Source organism: Uranotaenia lowii, chromosome 1 (assembly GCF_029784155.1).
Source record: "Uranotaenia lowii strain MFRU-FL chromosome 1, ASM2978415v1, whole genome shotgun sequence".
Taxonomy (NCBI): Eukaryota; Metazoa; Arthropoda; class Insecta; order Diptera; family Culicidae; genus Uranotaenia; species Uranotaenia lowii.
In genome coordinates this window covers 26,010,239-26,026,968 of record NC_073691.1, presented here as the reverse complement: position 1 = coordinate 26,026,968, position 16,730 = coordinate 26,010,239, and the positions used below count along the sequence as shown (strand labels likewise).

The window sequence follows — 16,730 nt, the reverse complement described above, 5'->3', positions numbered from 1 at the left end:
AAACTTTCCTCTCAACCTGATTGATTCTCAATTCGATAAGATAAATAAAGCGTTCTCTCGACTCGCATCAAAGTCCGAACTTCTCGCAAGCTGTCCTCTCAACTCGATTGATTTCCAATTCGATTGAAACAGTCCTCTCGAAAGATATTGAAACAGTCCTCTCGACCCGCTTTTCATCAATTTCAAACTGTCCTCTCGCTTAAAGCTTAATCTTATTACAAGCTGTCCTCTCAACTCGCTTGACTTTAAAGTTTATAAGATTTTAAAGCTGTCCTCTCGACTCGCTTCAAAGACCGATCACATCTCAAGCTGTCGTTTCAATCCGCTTGATTTTCAATTTGATTAGATTATTAAGTTTTCCTCTCGACTCACTTTAAAGCTCAATCTTATCTCAAGCTGTCCTCTCAACCCACTTGACTTTCAATTTGATAAAATATAAAAGTTGCCCTCTCGGCCTCCTTTTTTAAAATTCCAAGTTGTCCTATCGACTCGCTTCAAAGTACGACCTTTTCGCAAGCTGTCCTCTTAACTTTCTATTCGATAAGATATTTAAACTGTCCTCTTGACTCGCTTCAAGGTTCAATCTTATTTCAAACTTTATTCTCAACCCACTTGACTTTCAATTTGATAAGATTTTGAAGTTGTCCTCTCGACCCGCTTTTTTAAAATTCCTAGTTGTCCTCTCAACTCGCTTCAACTTCGCTTCTTATCGCAGGCTGTGTTCCCAACTCACCTGATTTCTATTCGATAAGATAATAAAGCTGTACTCTCGACCAGCTTTTCATCAATTTCAAACTGTTCTCTCGACTCGCCCAAAACTTAATCTTATCTCAAGCTGTCCTCTCAACCCACTTGACTTTCTATTTGATAAGATGTTAAAGCTGTCCTCTCGACTCGCTTCAAAGACCGATCATATCTCAAGCTGTCGTTTCAATCAGCTTGATTTTCAATTTGATAAGACTATTAAGCTGTCCTCTCGACTCACTTTAATGCTCAATCTTATCTCAAGCTGTCCTCTCAACCCACTTGAGTTTCAATTTAATAAAATATAAAAGTTTCCCTATCAGCCCACTTTTACAAAATTCCAAGTTTTCCTCTCGACTCGCTTCAAAGTCCGATCGTATCGCAAGCAGTCCTCTCAACTCACCTGATTTCTGTTTGATAAGATATTTTAGCTGTCCTCTCGACTCGCTTCAAGGCTTTATCTTATTTCAAGCTGTCTTCTCAACCCGCTTGACTTTTTATTTGATAAGATATTAAAGTTTCCTCTTGACCCACTTTTTCCAAATTCCTAGTTGTAATCAGTAACATAATCTGTTCTTATGTTTTTTGGTGAAACAATTTCACATTTTTATTGGTATCTAGAGCCATTTGAAGGTTATCCTTTCCAAGGACACGTTTCCTATTTATGATACATTGATCCCAGAAATTTTATTTCAATTAAAATTAGAAAACAAATATACCGTTTTTAAATTTTATAAAAATAGATTTCCACTCGCACGTAGTCCCGAATTCGTAGCGCCCCTGATAGTTCTCGTCCTTCCACTCGTTCCTCGCCCATCGGCAGTCGAGTGGATTGTCCTGCAAGAAAACGGCAACCTCTGAGGACCAATGTGCCGGGATTCGAAACCGGCTCAGCTGGTTACCTCCCAGATAGATCCGGGCCGTATTCGCGAGATGCAGCTGCCGGAAGTTGTCTCCGATACCGGCATCCGTAAGACGGTTCCCGTCTAACATTAGGCTGCCCAGCAATGGGAGATATAATCGATTTCTAATCTCTAGGGAAGTGCTGTTGTTGTGTGAGAAAAGGGTCGACATCAGAGACCTGCAGCCTTGTAGGTGGGTGAGATCAAGGGTGTGAATGTTGTTGTAGGATAGGTTTAAATCTTGGAGGTTAACCAGTTGATTTAAGTGAATTGGAATGGAGGTCAGCTTATTGATTGATAAATCCAGGGTTGAAAGTTTGGGAAGTATCCATTTGTTGGTCTCAACGTGGGGCAGACTGCAATTGGATAACACTAAAGTTTCTAAAGAAGGTAGAATCAATCCTCTAGAGGCCTTGATGTTCAGTGGCATATGAAACAAGCCCAAACGATCGAGACTGAGTTCGTTGAAGTGACTCAAATCAATATCGGTAATATATGAATCGGACAGGTGAAAACGAGTTAAATTCTTGAATCTGCTGATCCACGATATGGGATCAAAACTATGCACACTTTCAAGTTCCAAACAACGTAACGAACTATAGTCATAGGATGGATCAGGTTTAATTTCTTCGATCGAGCAGTTTGCCAAAAACAAAACTTCAAGAAACGATGGAACGTAGACGCGAATAGAAGAAACATTTTTTAATGTTAAAGTGAATGCATTGTGCACCAGATGTTCAAATATTTCACTCGATGAATTCAGAATCGATACATTTTCCAAAAAGACTGATGTTGTCGTTGTGTTTGAATGTTCGGCTGGCCATTCAAATGATGGGTCAATGACAGCGTTCGCAAATCTAACACATTTTGTATAGCGATAACATGGATCCAGATTTGCAAAAGCTGTTGAAACCACTGTAAAAGTTAAATTTGAACATAAGTTTCCAAAATAAAAAATTAATTTCAACAAAATACTCACCATGCTGTAACGTGATCCACCACAATAGATGCTGAACGCAAAATGAAAATCCTCCAGCCATAGCAAATTCGGTTTAAGAATGTTCCTAGCTTTTTTCATACCAATATGATTGTAACAATGATTTACAAACGGAAAAAGTACACTAGTCTATTTCAACGGAACACCTGCACGTAGAATGATTTTGTTTTTCATGGACGATGTAATGACAAACAAATTTACATACCCTCAATCAACAGTTACACATGATTGATAATTGTAAAATAAACTTTAAATTTACAGCTCAATGCTAATGGTTCATTTTGTTGAAGCATTTTAGGCAGTTTTTTTTTCATTCTAAGTGTTTTCGTTTTATAAAAATATTAACTTTCGAAAAGAAACGGTAAAATTTAAATATTAATAATGCAAATTTGATTAAGAAAAGTTTAATTTCATTTAGATTTGATTCATCAATGCTGGAAAGCTATAGATATATTTTATGAAGTCTTTTTTTCTAAAGTGAGTTAAGATCGACTGTTACCCAGACAAAACCAAAAAAGAGAAAACATTCATACAAATATCAAACAATTTTCGGAAAAAAGAAAAAGACATCAACGCGGCACGGGGAATATTAAAATAAAACTCGAATAATAAAATAAAAACTCTCTGAAGGCAGCATATCTGTGCGGTGCCCGAATATAACACAATATAACAACAACCACAAAGCTGACGAACTGGCAACACTGCTTACGACACAGAACCAGTCGACCGGGTACCTTATCCAGGAGAACATGCTCCTAAAGAGTGTCACTTATCCCGCGATCGGCAGCAGCAATCAGGCGAAGACGGAACCGCATATTGGCGGTCCTTCCAGGAGTGAAGGTTTTTTTTTTTGCTGAATAACGAAATTTTTGAGAATCGCCTGATTACCGGCGGTATAAACAAAGTGAATATTTTTTAACACAATGGCGGCTTTTGAGTGACTTGCTGCTTTTTAAAAAAAAAATGGGAAAAGAGAGAACAAATCGTGCATAGAAGGCCGCAGGAAATGGCGGCTTAGAAGACTTGCCAGAGCGCGCCTCGAAGGCCGCATAAGTGGACTGCTTAGAAAGTTCCAAAAATGCGACCGAAGGGTCGCATTAGTAGTTGAGATAAAAACCTCGCTCGGAAAGAGCGCTTTTGGAAGGGTGCTTTGTGTGCAGCTCAGAGAGCAGGCCTCGTAGGTCGTCATGTTAGGTGGCTTGGAGAAGCCAGGCCGGTAGAAAAAGCGTGCCTAAAAGCCGCGTGTGGAATAATATGGCGGCTCAGGGAGCCGAATCAGAAATAATTCTGCGCGCTCTTCTGGATAGCTTGAAATAAATAAAAAAAAAACAAGAAACACCGAATTCAGAGAACAGCTAGGTAATTAAGCGGTTTGAGCGGATAGCTTGAAATAGATGGAAAACCCCAATGAGCAAATTGAGAGGACAGCTTTGTGATCAAGCGAGTTGAGAGGACAGCTGGATGATCAAGCGGGTTATAACGGCAGCTTAAAATAAATGAAAATGAGTTGAGAGTACAGCTCGGTGATCAAGTGGATTCAGAAAACAGAAAACAGCTTAGAGGTCAGCTTGAAAACAATTTAAAATAACTCCAATGAGTGAGTTCAGAAAACAGTTGAAAATGAATTCAGCCATTGAACGAGTTGAGAGGACAGCTTGGTGATAAAGCGGATTGAGAGGACATGTTGAAAACAATTGAAAAAAACACCAATGAGCGAGTTGAGAAGACAGCATGGTGATCAAGTGGGTTGAGAGGACAGCTTGAAATAAATGTAAAAAAAACCCAATAGGCGGATTGGGGGGACAGCTTGGAGGAAATGATTCAAAATAATCATCTCAAAACGATTAGTCAGAACAATTGGGAACAAAAAATCATGATATTGGTTAAGAGGCCACTTGGGAGAGGATGGAAACTAAAGGCAATTGAAGGCATTTCGAAAGAGTTGAGGAGACAGTTTGAAGTTTCATTTATAGTGAATTAAGAGGACATCTTGAAAACTAATCGGCGAGTAATCACTCGTAATCACTCATTTTTTTGAAAATTCATATGTAAAAAATGAAACTACTTCTGACATTACGAGAGAACTTTTCTGAGCTTTTGATATAAGTAAAAGATTTTTTAGAATAAAACGACTTTGTTGAAGACTGAGATTCGTTATTATTAATGCTTTAAAAATTGCTAAGTTTCTCTTTGTTAATAAATTACTGAAACATTTCCTGAAAATTCTGCTATTATACTTAATAAGACAAGATGAACCCCAAAAGAAATCTTCTATTACTTTTTCCTCAGAAGTGAAATCACTCTTCGTCTTCAAGAAACATTTAACCCAAATTTCTAGTAATAGTCTACAGCAGGGGTGAGCAGGGGCCGCATGAAAAATAAAATTAAGTATTTTAATAGTTTGCAGAGTTGTACGTAATTTTTATAAAGAAAATATTTTGACAATAAAAAATCTGAAACAGAATAATTAAAATTATTTCATGTTCTTGCATTAACTTTTTTTTTTTATAAAAGCATATTAAACAAGCCGAAATAGAATCATCACAAAATCTTGATCAGATTTCAATAGTATAAATGTTTTATTTGATGTTAAATATTTAGCGAATTTTTTTTTACAGAAATGAAACATCGTCCGCTCCCCTTTTATTTATGAAAAACGAAAAATTTCGAAGGTCTTTCTATGGTTCGTAAAAAGATTTGAACCGTTTTTTGAGCAAAACCAAAACCGTTTTTTGAACCAATAAGATGGTATTTTTCGTCATCACTTCCGTTTTAAAATTCCGTGGAGCCTAACCAAAGCGATTTTTTCTGTGCCTATTTTCGATAAGTTTTTTCTTAATTTATTGAAATTTTGTCGTGAAGCTTCCTTTTTTTCCTTAAAATGGCGTTTTTTTTTAATTTGAAGTTTCGTATGAAATCATTGCATTGAGATGGTGAGCATGGTTTCAAAATCATGAAATTTCACAAATTTTCAACCAGATTTGTCAATGTCGCAGTTTACATTTTTTAATTCTAGAAATTTTTTAATCCATGAAATTTCTGAAAATAGCAAAACAAAAGACAAAAAAATCATATTTTTCCGAGGTGCAAGGAATCTCACAACTGATTTTGACTTTCAGGGGGGCGCTGAATCCAAATAGATATTCATTTTTTTTTTTGTCAGCTCTAGTTTTATCTTGAAAACTAGAGCTGACAAATGGGTAAAAAATAAGTTATTCAATTTGTTTGACGAAAATTTTAAGAAAATCAACTTTGTTTTATTTTTGATATTTTTGAAGGCGTAAGTCAAATCATTTCGCGGTCTTCAACAAAGTTGTTGAATGAATTTGAATTCTCATATCCAATATTCAATGACTTTCTCTACAGATTTCAAAAGAAGTTGTAGTCTATTTTTTTTTGAATTTCTTAAATTGTAGAAATCACAAGATACAAGAATATCAGGGCAATATCTGAGTCCTTGATTGAATTAATGGTAGTAAATTATTGAAAATCAGCTTTTGTTTTTATTTAGGTTTATTGGATTATCAGTTATGTGTGACAGATCGATTTCACCTAAAAATTATCAATTTAATAATTCACACACGCAAGTGATAGACAAAATCTGTTAAATGTTTCAAATTCAGGAGGCCAAAACCGTACAAAATCAGTTATTGAATCAAAGGCACCCAAAATGCTGTTCCCCTGTGTTATCGTTACAAACTTTTTGGGTTGAATCACAGAATTGCATGTATTGTTCTAGTCAAGAACTCAGATTTTTTCTGAGTCACGTCGATAAGAAATCTAAAATCGTTCACCCAGTCTTTATTATAAAACTTTTCTTATTTCCGTCATCATTCAAGAACACAAGTATTTCACTTCATCATACAATTTTAACTTTATTTGAAATGAAAAATAAATACTCAACAAACTCCTATATAACGAATTTCCAAAAAAATTATGATGCATCTATGCCTTCAAAAGAACTTAATAAAAAGCTTAAATCCTACAAATAAAATCAACAATCTGTATGATTATGGGACAAATGCAACTGCAAACAAGTGGCGTGCATATATGATCAAATTTTGAAAACATAATAATTTTGGTTTAACAATCTTAAAAAAAATCGAGTAATAAATTTAATTTGAAAAAAACTTCGCGGGTCACACACACACATGTCTGGAGGGCCACGGGTGGCTCATCCCTGGTCTACAGTTTTGACAAAAAGGGGGAAAACAAATTTTAAGCGCCTTGTGACTTGTCCAGATGTTTGATATCCAATTACCTAATGTTGCCCGGATTTCTTTATTTATTTGAGGAATAAAATAAAAAATCAAATTGAGGCCCTTGAAGCCAAAGGGGTATAAGTGCATAAAAGCTGATTTCGAGAAAACACGCTTTTGAATGGATGTGTTTGGCCATTTTCCATACATTAAAAAAATGTATTTTCAAAAAATCAAAGTTTAAAAAAATTTTAAAATTTAAAAAAAAAATCATCAAATATAGCTTGAAATGTGTAAAACCGTTTGGCATCATTAACTCAAAATTCACCATTTTGTCACTTATACCTCTTTGGCTCTTAAAGCCTCAATTCAAAGTTAGCTCATGAGATTCAAAAAAATTAAATTCAAATTTTATTTTTAGGTTCAATCCATCCATCCCCGCATTTATGGAAAACAATTTTGAAATAAAATTCTTGGCTTTTGTCGAAATTTTTTGTTGAAAAACTAGCCAAAACTTTCTTGAGCTGGATATGAGTGTGAAAATACTGGAAAAATTAATCTAGATACATATTTTAAAGCTGTGTATCGTAATCCGGGGTCACTATTTTCAATATTTTTCGATTATTTTTTCTGTAAAGGGAAATTTGGCATGTTTCATATTTTTAAAACCAGTACTGGACTCCTATGAACGTAAAACATGGTTACAGAAATTTATTAGACTACTTTAAATTTGATTTAAAAATCGATTTCGTCTCTGTTTGGAATTTGATGCATTGGAGTAAAATTGATCAGTCTCTATTTTGACGGTTTAAAAGTGTTTTCTTGGTCATAAAGGATACAAAACTCCTCCATAATATTTACAAATGTTTGTTTATGAATTTTACCTTGCTTTTTAACGTTTTCTTTAAAAAAACATTTATAATCGAAAAAAAAATCAAAGACGCAGTGTACATTTAGGGGCAAAAATTTAAATAATTCCTGAATAGTTTTAGCTTCAAAATAAAAATAAAATTGTTCTTTCACACATTCCTCTAGGCCCTCCCACTATATCCATTTTCGTTTTTTCTTCAAAGTTAACCATTTGACAGGGTTCCTATCCATTTGGCGAATACGGGCTTATTCTTGGAAAATTTCCTAATTTTTTTTAAATTAAAAATTTATCACTACATGACTATAAAATATCACTATATTTATACATATACAAAGAAAAATAGGAGTTCTTTCACATTCAACTACCCGTTCGCTTCTTGATGCTTTTTGGTTTCATTAATCATTCATATTTTAGAATTTTCAAATCACATTTTTAGTAACAGAAAAAAAACCAAATTTTGCTTATTTGATACTCAATTAATAGGCTTTCAAACGTAGAAAACAGTTTTCAAAATTTCAAACTATAGACCAAGGTTTCCGAAATCACAGAAAAATCTGTAATTTCACAGAATTTTGAGAAAATTTTCATCACAGAATCTGTGTCACAGAACATAGAATTTTTAAATATTCACAGATTTCACAGAATTTTTAAATTTTTAATGGATTTCCAAAATTCTAATTTTTTTTGGCTAAAATAAAATAAATATTTCTTACTTCGAACTACAAAAGTATTATAAGATTAGTTATGTTCATTGATTTTTCCCAACAAAAATGTTAAAAAGATCCAATTTAGCATGTTTTTTGAATGAAATTAACGGAAATAGCATCACAGAAAACCATCACAGAATTTTTGGTTAAAATCACAGAAAGTCAGAATTTTTTTTCTCAAAAACACAAAATTTTTTTCGGCAACCTTGTTATGGACTGAGTTATTGATGATAATGTGCGAAAATTTATTGTTGGTCCCGTTTTACGGTACTCTTAATTTATGGACTGCAATCAAGAGTTCACAGCTCAGTTTTATGCGTCTTGGATATGGGGTCAAAATCACGCGCGGAAAAAAAAGTTCCTATTTCGAAACCCCACCATTAGTGAATCCTTATTGAAATCTAACTACTAACAGCCATTGTTAAGACGATGAATTCCAGAGTTTTTGATTTCAATAACCAATTTTGACTCGACAAAGAAGAATAAAATACTGAAATAATATTTATCACTTTTTTAAGACAAACCACGTTAAATCTTAACCCCCTCCCCATTTTCCCTTTCACATGGTCTTACCATTAAACCTATAAAATCCTAATCTAGAATGTAAGGCAATCTTAGAATCTAATCCAACTGGGTCAGCTTTAGTCTGTCAATCGAAACGCGTCCTGATCATCGATAAGCGCAATTTTCTTGGTTGCAAAATACAAAAAAAAAACATAAAAAAACAAAATCCGTCATCGGCATACGGGGTGACGTCTCTCGGGAGGGTTTTCGCGTTTCTCTGAATGTGTCTATAAATAATCGGGCGCAGTTCAGCCCGTAGAGAAAAGAAAAGGAAGCAGAGAAGTCGTTCGTAGTTCTGTTTTGGGGCCACCCACGCATCGCTAATTCTAGCAGCAGCCGAGATCGCCAAATGGTGATGCCGAAAATAGTAACACCCAAAGGTGCCAAACAAAAGCGCACGCAAGGTGCGGGAAGGTATAAGTTTTGTTACCTACCTGTGGAAATTTCTGGTTCGAGTCACAATGCTTTCGACTAACCATACATTATACTTTAACCGTGATGGTGTTATGAATGAACTTTTTTTTTAACATTAACGGACCAAGCGTGAGCTGTTTAGATGGTGAGCAACAACATTTTGCGGAAACATCCGAGGTCAAAATCGTCTCGAGGGATTAGATTTGTTTTCGATTGTTTGCACTAGTTTGTGATCGTTTTCGAGACACTGGTTATAATGTTCAATAAATAATTTTAAAAATAAATCTCTTTTAAAAAAAATATCAAGAGACTCACCGTTTCAGATCGGCCATCAGCTATAGGCTTTCTTTCGATTCAGATATCAACCAGTCCAAACAAACACCGACTCTGTCGGATTAAAAACACGATTTTGCACCTCACCGTACCTCACCTGAAGTACCAACAAAACATTTGTTGAAGTTCGCCGATTAATGATAGGAATTTTTTTTCTGTTTTCACAGCCATGTCCTAACGTTGATTTTTGCACGCAATGAAAGCAAGACTAGAAAATCATAGCGAAAATGGTATAGTTACTAAAGTTTTTTGCAGTTCGCAGTTTTGCGGTTCAGTTTAGACAGTCTTTGTAAATGGATAAAAGTAACTGAGTCTAATCTCGTTGTTTAGCAGATTTGAACTCACACAAAGTGTACAAAAGTGCAAAGAGTGCAAATATTTATTTAAATACATGGCGACCCAGACAGACAGACAGACAGACAGACAGACAGACAGACAGACAGACAGACAGACAGACAGACAGACAGACAGACAGACAGACAGACAGACAGACAGACAGACAGACAGACAGACAGACAGACAGACAGACAGACAGACAGACAGACAGACAGACAGACAGACAGACAGACAGACAGACAGACAGACAGACAGACAGACAGACAGACAGACAGACAGACAGACAGACAGACAGACAGACAGACAGACAGACAGACAGACAGACAGACAGACAGACAGACAGACAGACAGACAGACAGACAGACAGACAGACAGACAGACAGACAGACAGACAGACAGACAGACAGACAGACAGACAGACAGACAGACAGACAGACAGACAGACAGACAGACAGACAGACAGACAGACAGACAGACAGACAGACAGACAGACAGACAGACAGACAGACAGACAGACAGACAGACAGACAGACAGACAGACAGACAGACAGACAGACAGACAGACAGACAGACAGACAGACAGACAGACAGACAGACAGACAGACAGACAGACAGACAGACAGACAGACAGACAGACAGACAGACAGACAGACAGACAGACAGACAGACAGACAGACAGACAGACAGACAGACAGACAGACAGACAGACAGACAGACAGACAGACAGACAGACAGACAGACAGACAGACAGACAGACAGACAGACAGACAGACAGACAGACAGACAGACAGACAGACAGACAGACAGACAGACAGACAGACAGACAGACAGACAGACAGACAGACAGACAGACAGACAGACAGACAGACAGACAGACAGACAGACAGACAGACAGACAGACAGACAGACAGACAGACAGACAGACAGACAGACAGACAGACAGACAGACAGACAGACAGACAGACAGACAGACAGACAGACAGACAGACAGACAGACAGACAGACAGACAGACAGACAGACAGACAGACAGACAGACAGACAGACAGACAGACAGACAGACAGACAGACAGACAGACAGACAGACAGACAGACAGACAGACAGACAGACAGACAGACAGACAGACAGACAGACAGACAGACAGACAGACAGACAGACAGACAGACAGACAGACAGACAGACAGACAGACAGACAGACAGACAGACAGACAGACAGACAGACAGACAGACAGACAGACAGACAGACAGACAGACAGACAGACAGACAGACAGACAGACAGACAGACAGACAGACAGACAGACAGACCAGACAGACAGACAGACAGACAGACAGACAGACAGACAGACAGACAGACAGACAGACAGACAGACAGACAGACAGACAGACAGACAGACAGACAGACAGACAGACAGACAGACAGACAGACAGACAGACAGACAGACAGACAGACAGACAGACAGACAGACAGACAGACAGACAGACAGACAGACAGACAGACAGACAGACAGACAGACAGACAGACAGACAGACAGACAGACAGACAGACAGACAGACAGACAGACAGACAGACAGACAGACAGACAGACAGACAGACAGACAGACAGACAGACAGACAGACAGACAGACAGACAGACAGACAGACAGACAGACAGACAGACAGACAGACAGACAGACAGACAGACAGACAGACAGACAGACAGACAGACAGACAGACAGACAGACAGACAGACAGACAGACAGACAGACAGACAGACAGACAGACAGACAGACAGACAGACAGACAGACAGACAGACAGACAGACAGACAGACAGACAGACAGACAGACAGACAGACAGACAGACAGACAGACAGACAGACAGACAGACAGACAGACAGACAGACAGACAGACAGACAGACAGACAGACAGACAGACAGACAGACAGACAGACAGACAGACAGACAGACAGACAGACAGACAGACAGACAGACAGACAGACAGACAGACAGACAGACAGACAGACAGACAGACAGACAGACAGACAGACAGACAGACAGACAGACAGACAGACAGACAGACAGACAGACAGACAGACAGACAGACAGACAGACAGACAGACAGACAGACAGACAGACAGACAGACAGACAGACAGACAGACAGACAGACAGACAGACAGACAGACAGACAGACAGACAGACAGACAGACAGACAGACAGACAGACAGACAGACAGACAGACAGACAGACAGACAGACAGACAGACAGACAGACAGACAGACAGACAGACAGACAGACAGACAGACAGACAGACAGACAGACAGACAGACAGACAGACAGACAGACAGACAGACAGACAGACAGACAGACAGACAGACAGACAGACAGACAGACAGACAGACAGACAGACAGACAGACAGACAGACAGACAGACAGACAGACAGACAGACAGACAGACAGACAGACAGACAGACAGACAGACAGACAGACAGACAGACAGACAGACAGACAGACAGACAGACAGACAGACAGACAGACAGACAGACAGACAGACAGACAGACAGACAGACAGACAGACAGACAGACAGACAGACAGACAGACAGACAGACAGACAAAAATCAGGTATGAAGGTTATGGAAGCCCACCTTCCTTCCCTTCCTACCTTAATCCTCACTGGAAGATAGAACGGGAATCCGAGCTTATTTGAGATTACAACTTTCAAATGCAGTTTTTGGCCTTTAGAAACGTTTTTTCGAGATTCTAAGCTTAATTTGGGAATAGGACTTTGAAGTGCATTTTCTGGCCTTTAGAAACATGTTTTTCGGGATTCTTAACCATATTTAGGATCACAACTTTAAAATGCATTTGAGGGCTTTTATAAGCATTTTTTAGGGATTCTAAACTAAACACATCTTTAAAATGCATTTTCAGCCCTTGGAGCATTTTTTCGGGATTCTGAGCTATTTTTGATCACATTTTCAAAATTTTCAAATAAACCTTAATTTGGGATCACAACTTTATAATGCATTTTCTGGCTTTCTGAAGCGTTTTTCAGGATTCAAAGATTAATCTGTGATCACAACATTTAAATGCATTTTCTGGCATTAAGAAGCACTTATTCAACATTCTGAGAATAGTTTGGGATCAGCACTTTTAAATGCATTTTCTGCCCTTGAAGCATTTTTCTGGATTCTCAACGTTATTTAGGATCACAACAGAAAAATACAGTTGTGCTCAATTCGACTTGATGTCGAAGTGTTTCCAAATGGATTTTTTCAGTTTTCATTTTTTTTTAAATTTATAATTTAGTTTCGATCATATATGAGTGTCGCTGCATCACCATGAACCACACCCGTTGTTGGCATCATTGATGAAAAAAAAACTAGTAAAACGGTAGCAGAATGCATGCAAGTTTTCTCGCTCATCTGCGCTTCTCTTCCGCACGAAAAATTCTCGCCATCTCACCAAGTCTCGCGATGCGATGCAGAGATGGGTAGAAACAAACGAAATATTTTGATTTTCATCGCACCGATGAAAAATAACTAACTGGGAGCAAATTTGCCGCGCACGTTTTCCAACCACGCGGATGATGGTGGTTGTTGGTGGACTTGAATGAGTAGAAGTAAAAAAAAAATGGTTGAAATAAAATAAAATAAAGGTTAATGATTCAGGAAAGTGTTCCCTCTAAAGTTGTTGCTTCTTGTAAGGGGGGGTACCTGCATGATAATTATTCCTACCATGTGTTGGGGATTTTATTTCTGGTTTTGCGGATGGTTATTTTTGCCAACTAGACATAAATATTCGAAGTTCATTACCAATGCTACGAGAAGCGAGTGGCAGTTTCGTTGGAATAACGAACGCGTTTGTTTCGTTACAGGTTTCGAGCCAGCTGAGCTGTCGTGTAGATCAACAGTATTACGTGGCATATCGATGTCATCGTCGGCACCAACTTTTGTCAACGGCAATCGAGATGGGTTAGATGAAAGTGACGAAGATGATCGAGAAAATGACGATCAGTTTGGAGACAACTTCCTCAAGCTGGCACTGAATAAGCCGAAATCGTGGAAGTGGGAGCTGACTACTTCGAGTTCATCGTCTAGCATCAACTTCCCTCGAATACAGCTGATCGACAGTCGAACCGGGGAGTTGATGGTGGAAGTCGACAAGCCGGACTGTGTAGTGAAGAGTGAGCAGTTTTCAAATGGAGAAGTGAGTCCACGAAGTTCTACCAGATATAGGAGGTCTAAGAGTTCGTGTCTGAGAGAAAAGGTGATACCCTCAAGTTCTCACTTGAGTGATGTCTTTGAACAGCTCCAGAACAAGGGCATGGGTCACAAACTGTCAACCAGTGCTTTGCTTTACAAAAATGGTGATATCAACGACTCCAATCATTCCATCCACAAGAGCAAATCGGCCAGTGAAGTTCGACAAAATTCCCCGGGTAGTGAACAGGTCGGCTGGAAACGGCGTATCCGTAAGAGTTCTTCTTCCCGGTCCAATTCAATCCTCGGCCGGATCAGTGAATTCCGCCAGAGCTCAACTGAAGATGAACCGATCAAACCGAAACCATCAACGCCACCGCCTCCATCTAAAATTATCCCACCTGCTCCGACCATCATCGTAGAAGAGGATCGCTCAGCAACACCCCAACAAGTTCAACAAGCAACGGACAAGCCGAAGATCTATAAACTGGTCCGTAGTAACGCTGGTACCCTGATGGTTCGAGAAGAAAGTTTCCACACACGCAACAGTATCCGAAGACGCCAACAGCAGGAATCGCACGATCAACAAACCAAAACCACCAGCAACAACCACCTAGAGAAACGCATCACCATAGCGGACATTCCGGAATCCAGCTACGACCAGACGATCAACGAAATCGACAAGCTCATCTCGAAGGTAATGCTGTCGCACAACCTGCAGGACGTCGTCACCCAACAAGTCGAAGCAGAGAAACCTACAACAATCAATGGAAGCCATTCGCCCCAACAGCATCCAGACAAACAAAAGACGAAGAAGCGAAAGTCCCGGCAGCGTAGTGCCAGCGTTGGATCGAGCAATGGAGGATCGATGGATGGTAGCAGACAAGAAAGTCGAAGCAGTCGGCGCAGCAGCAACAGAAATTCACCGATTGTTACGGTCGGATCTTCCTCGGATGATGAGGAGCTCTCGCTGGCAGAGAGTCGCTTCGGTTCGTTGAAGCGGAGGGGCCGGCCTAGGTATCGAAGGAATAATACGGGAACGCCGACGACCCAGTCGGTGGTGGCAGCGGATGCGAGGCTGAGCACCGAGGAGCGGAGACAGATTGAAAGCAACGGTAAGTGAGAATGATGGTTCTGTGAATGTACAAGTAGATGTTGAATTTGTTATATAGATGATAGATATAGATATAGATGTTGGTAATTAACAAACTAATTGATACTTTTAATACATTTAAATTGAATTCAAATTTTATTTTTTTTCGTAAAAATGATATTTCAAGGATTCTGTCTTAATTCTTATCTTCACTTAAAATCAAAGTGAGATTCGATGTCGTAGGATATGCATTGATTGAAATTAATGGATTATATTTTCACTACATTTTTATTCATCAACATGAATCCTTTCAGATGATTTTTTTCCTTTTGAAACAAGAATTTATTTTATGTGATTTTCCGAAACTTGTAATATGAATTTTTTGATACACAGTTCATACATAAAGGTCTGTCCACTTAGAATTCGAAAATAATAAATCACCTGTATTTCGTAGAAATTCTGTTGAAAACGCAGGTTTCATTGGTGGAATAGAGTTATCTTTATTTATATTTCGTCTGTGAGGTCAGTAGAATACAACTATATTAAATAGCGATAGCTTATTGTCACTTTCCACTTCTTATATGCCCTAACCGGGAAAGTACTCATTTCTCAATAAGTATTCCGATACTTCTACTCATTTTCTGCCTGCCAACATTGCAGTGTAACTGCTAACCACAGTTTGAGTTGTTTGGCTTCACAGTGTGATGATGTAAACATTTGTATCGTGTTTACCATCATCAGCTGTCATCATCAATCATCACCGCTATTGTTTCAATTGCGAATTGATTCAAAGCATGCGGAACCAAAACAAACTGTTTTGATTGTTCCGAAAACCGTAAGCATCAACACCTTCCCTCAATTCGCAGATTGTGAATGCTGGACAGCTTCGTGTGCCTCGCCCTTGGTAACGCCTTCGTGAACGCATCAGCTGGTTGATCCTCAGTAGAGATGTGTCTCAAAGAAAGCTGACCACTTCTGACGATCTTCCTAATGCATACTTCACATCCAGATGCTTCATCCGCTGATGAGTCCGCGCTTCTTCTTCTTAGAAGTTTGTTAACCACAAACCTTGAATGCATGACAAAGGGTTTCTATCGACGACAGACTGACCGTCTGCTGACGTTTCGTTGACCACGAAACTCGATTCACGAAGATCATGTAAGCGTGACTCGATACAGATCTTCGGTCATCGGAATCTTTAGCATAATCTTCAACTGCACATCCGATTAGTCATTCCGGTGAAACGTTTCTACGGTATACCAACGCCATATCGGTCATACGTCGAAGGTATAACAGAATACGCTTCAGGCCTTGTCAGTTACTATCAGCCAGACTGGTCTGGTATTGGCATAGTGGTCTAAACGCTGTACAAATAACTGGTCTCGATAATA

General features: G+C 38.7%; 1 protein-coding gene across 1 annotated transcript in view; it reads left to right on the top strand.

Moving 5' to 3' along the window:
• The window catches only part of LOC129740088 (uncharacterized), a 78,320-nt gene that overhangs the window by 14,947 nt on the left and 46,643 nt on the right, over positions 1 to 16,730 (top strand). The window contains exon 2 of the mRNA XM_055731692.1: positions 13,922 to 15,361. Coding sequence (XP_055587667.1) covers positions 13,975 to 15,361 — 1,387 coding nt within the window. The 5' untranslated portion in view covers positions 13,922 to 13,974. The remainder of the gene's footprint in view (positions 1 to 13,921; positions 15,362 to 16,730) is intronic.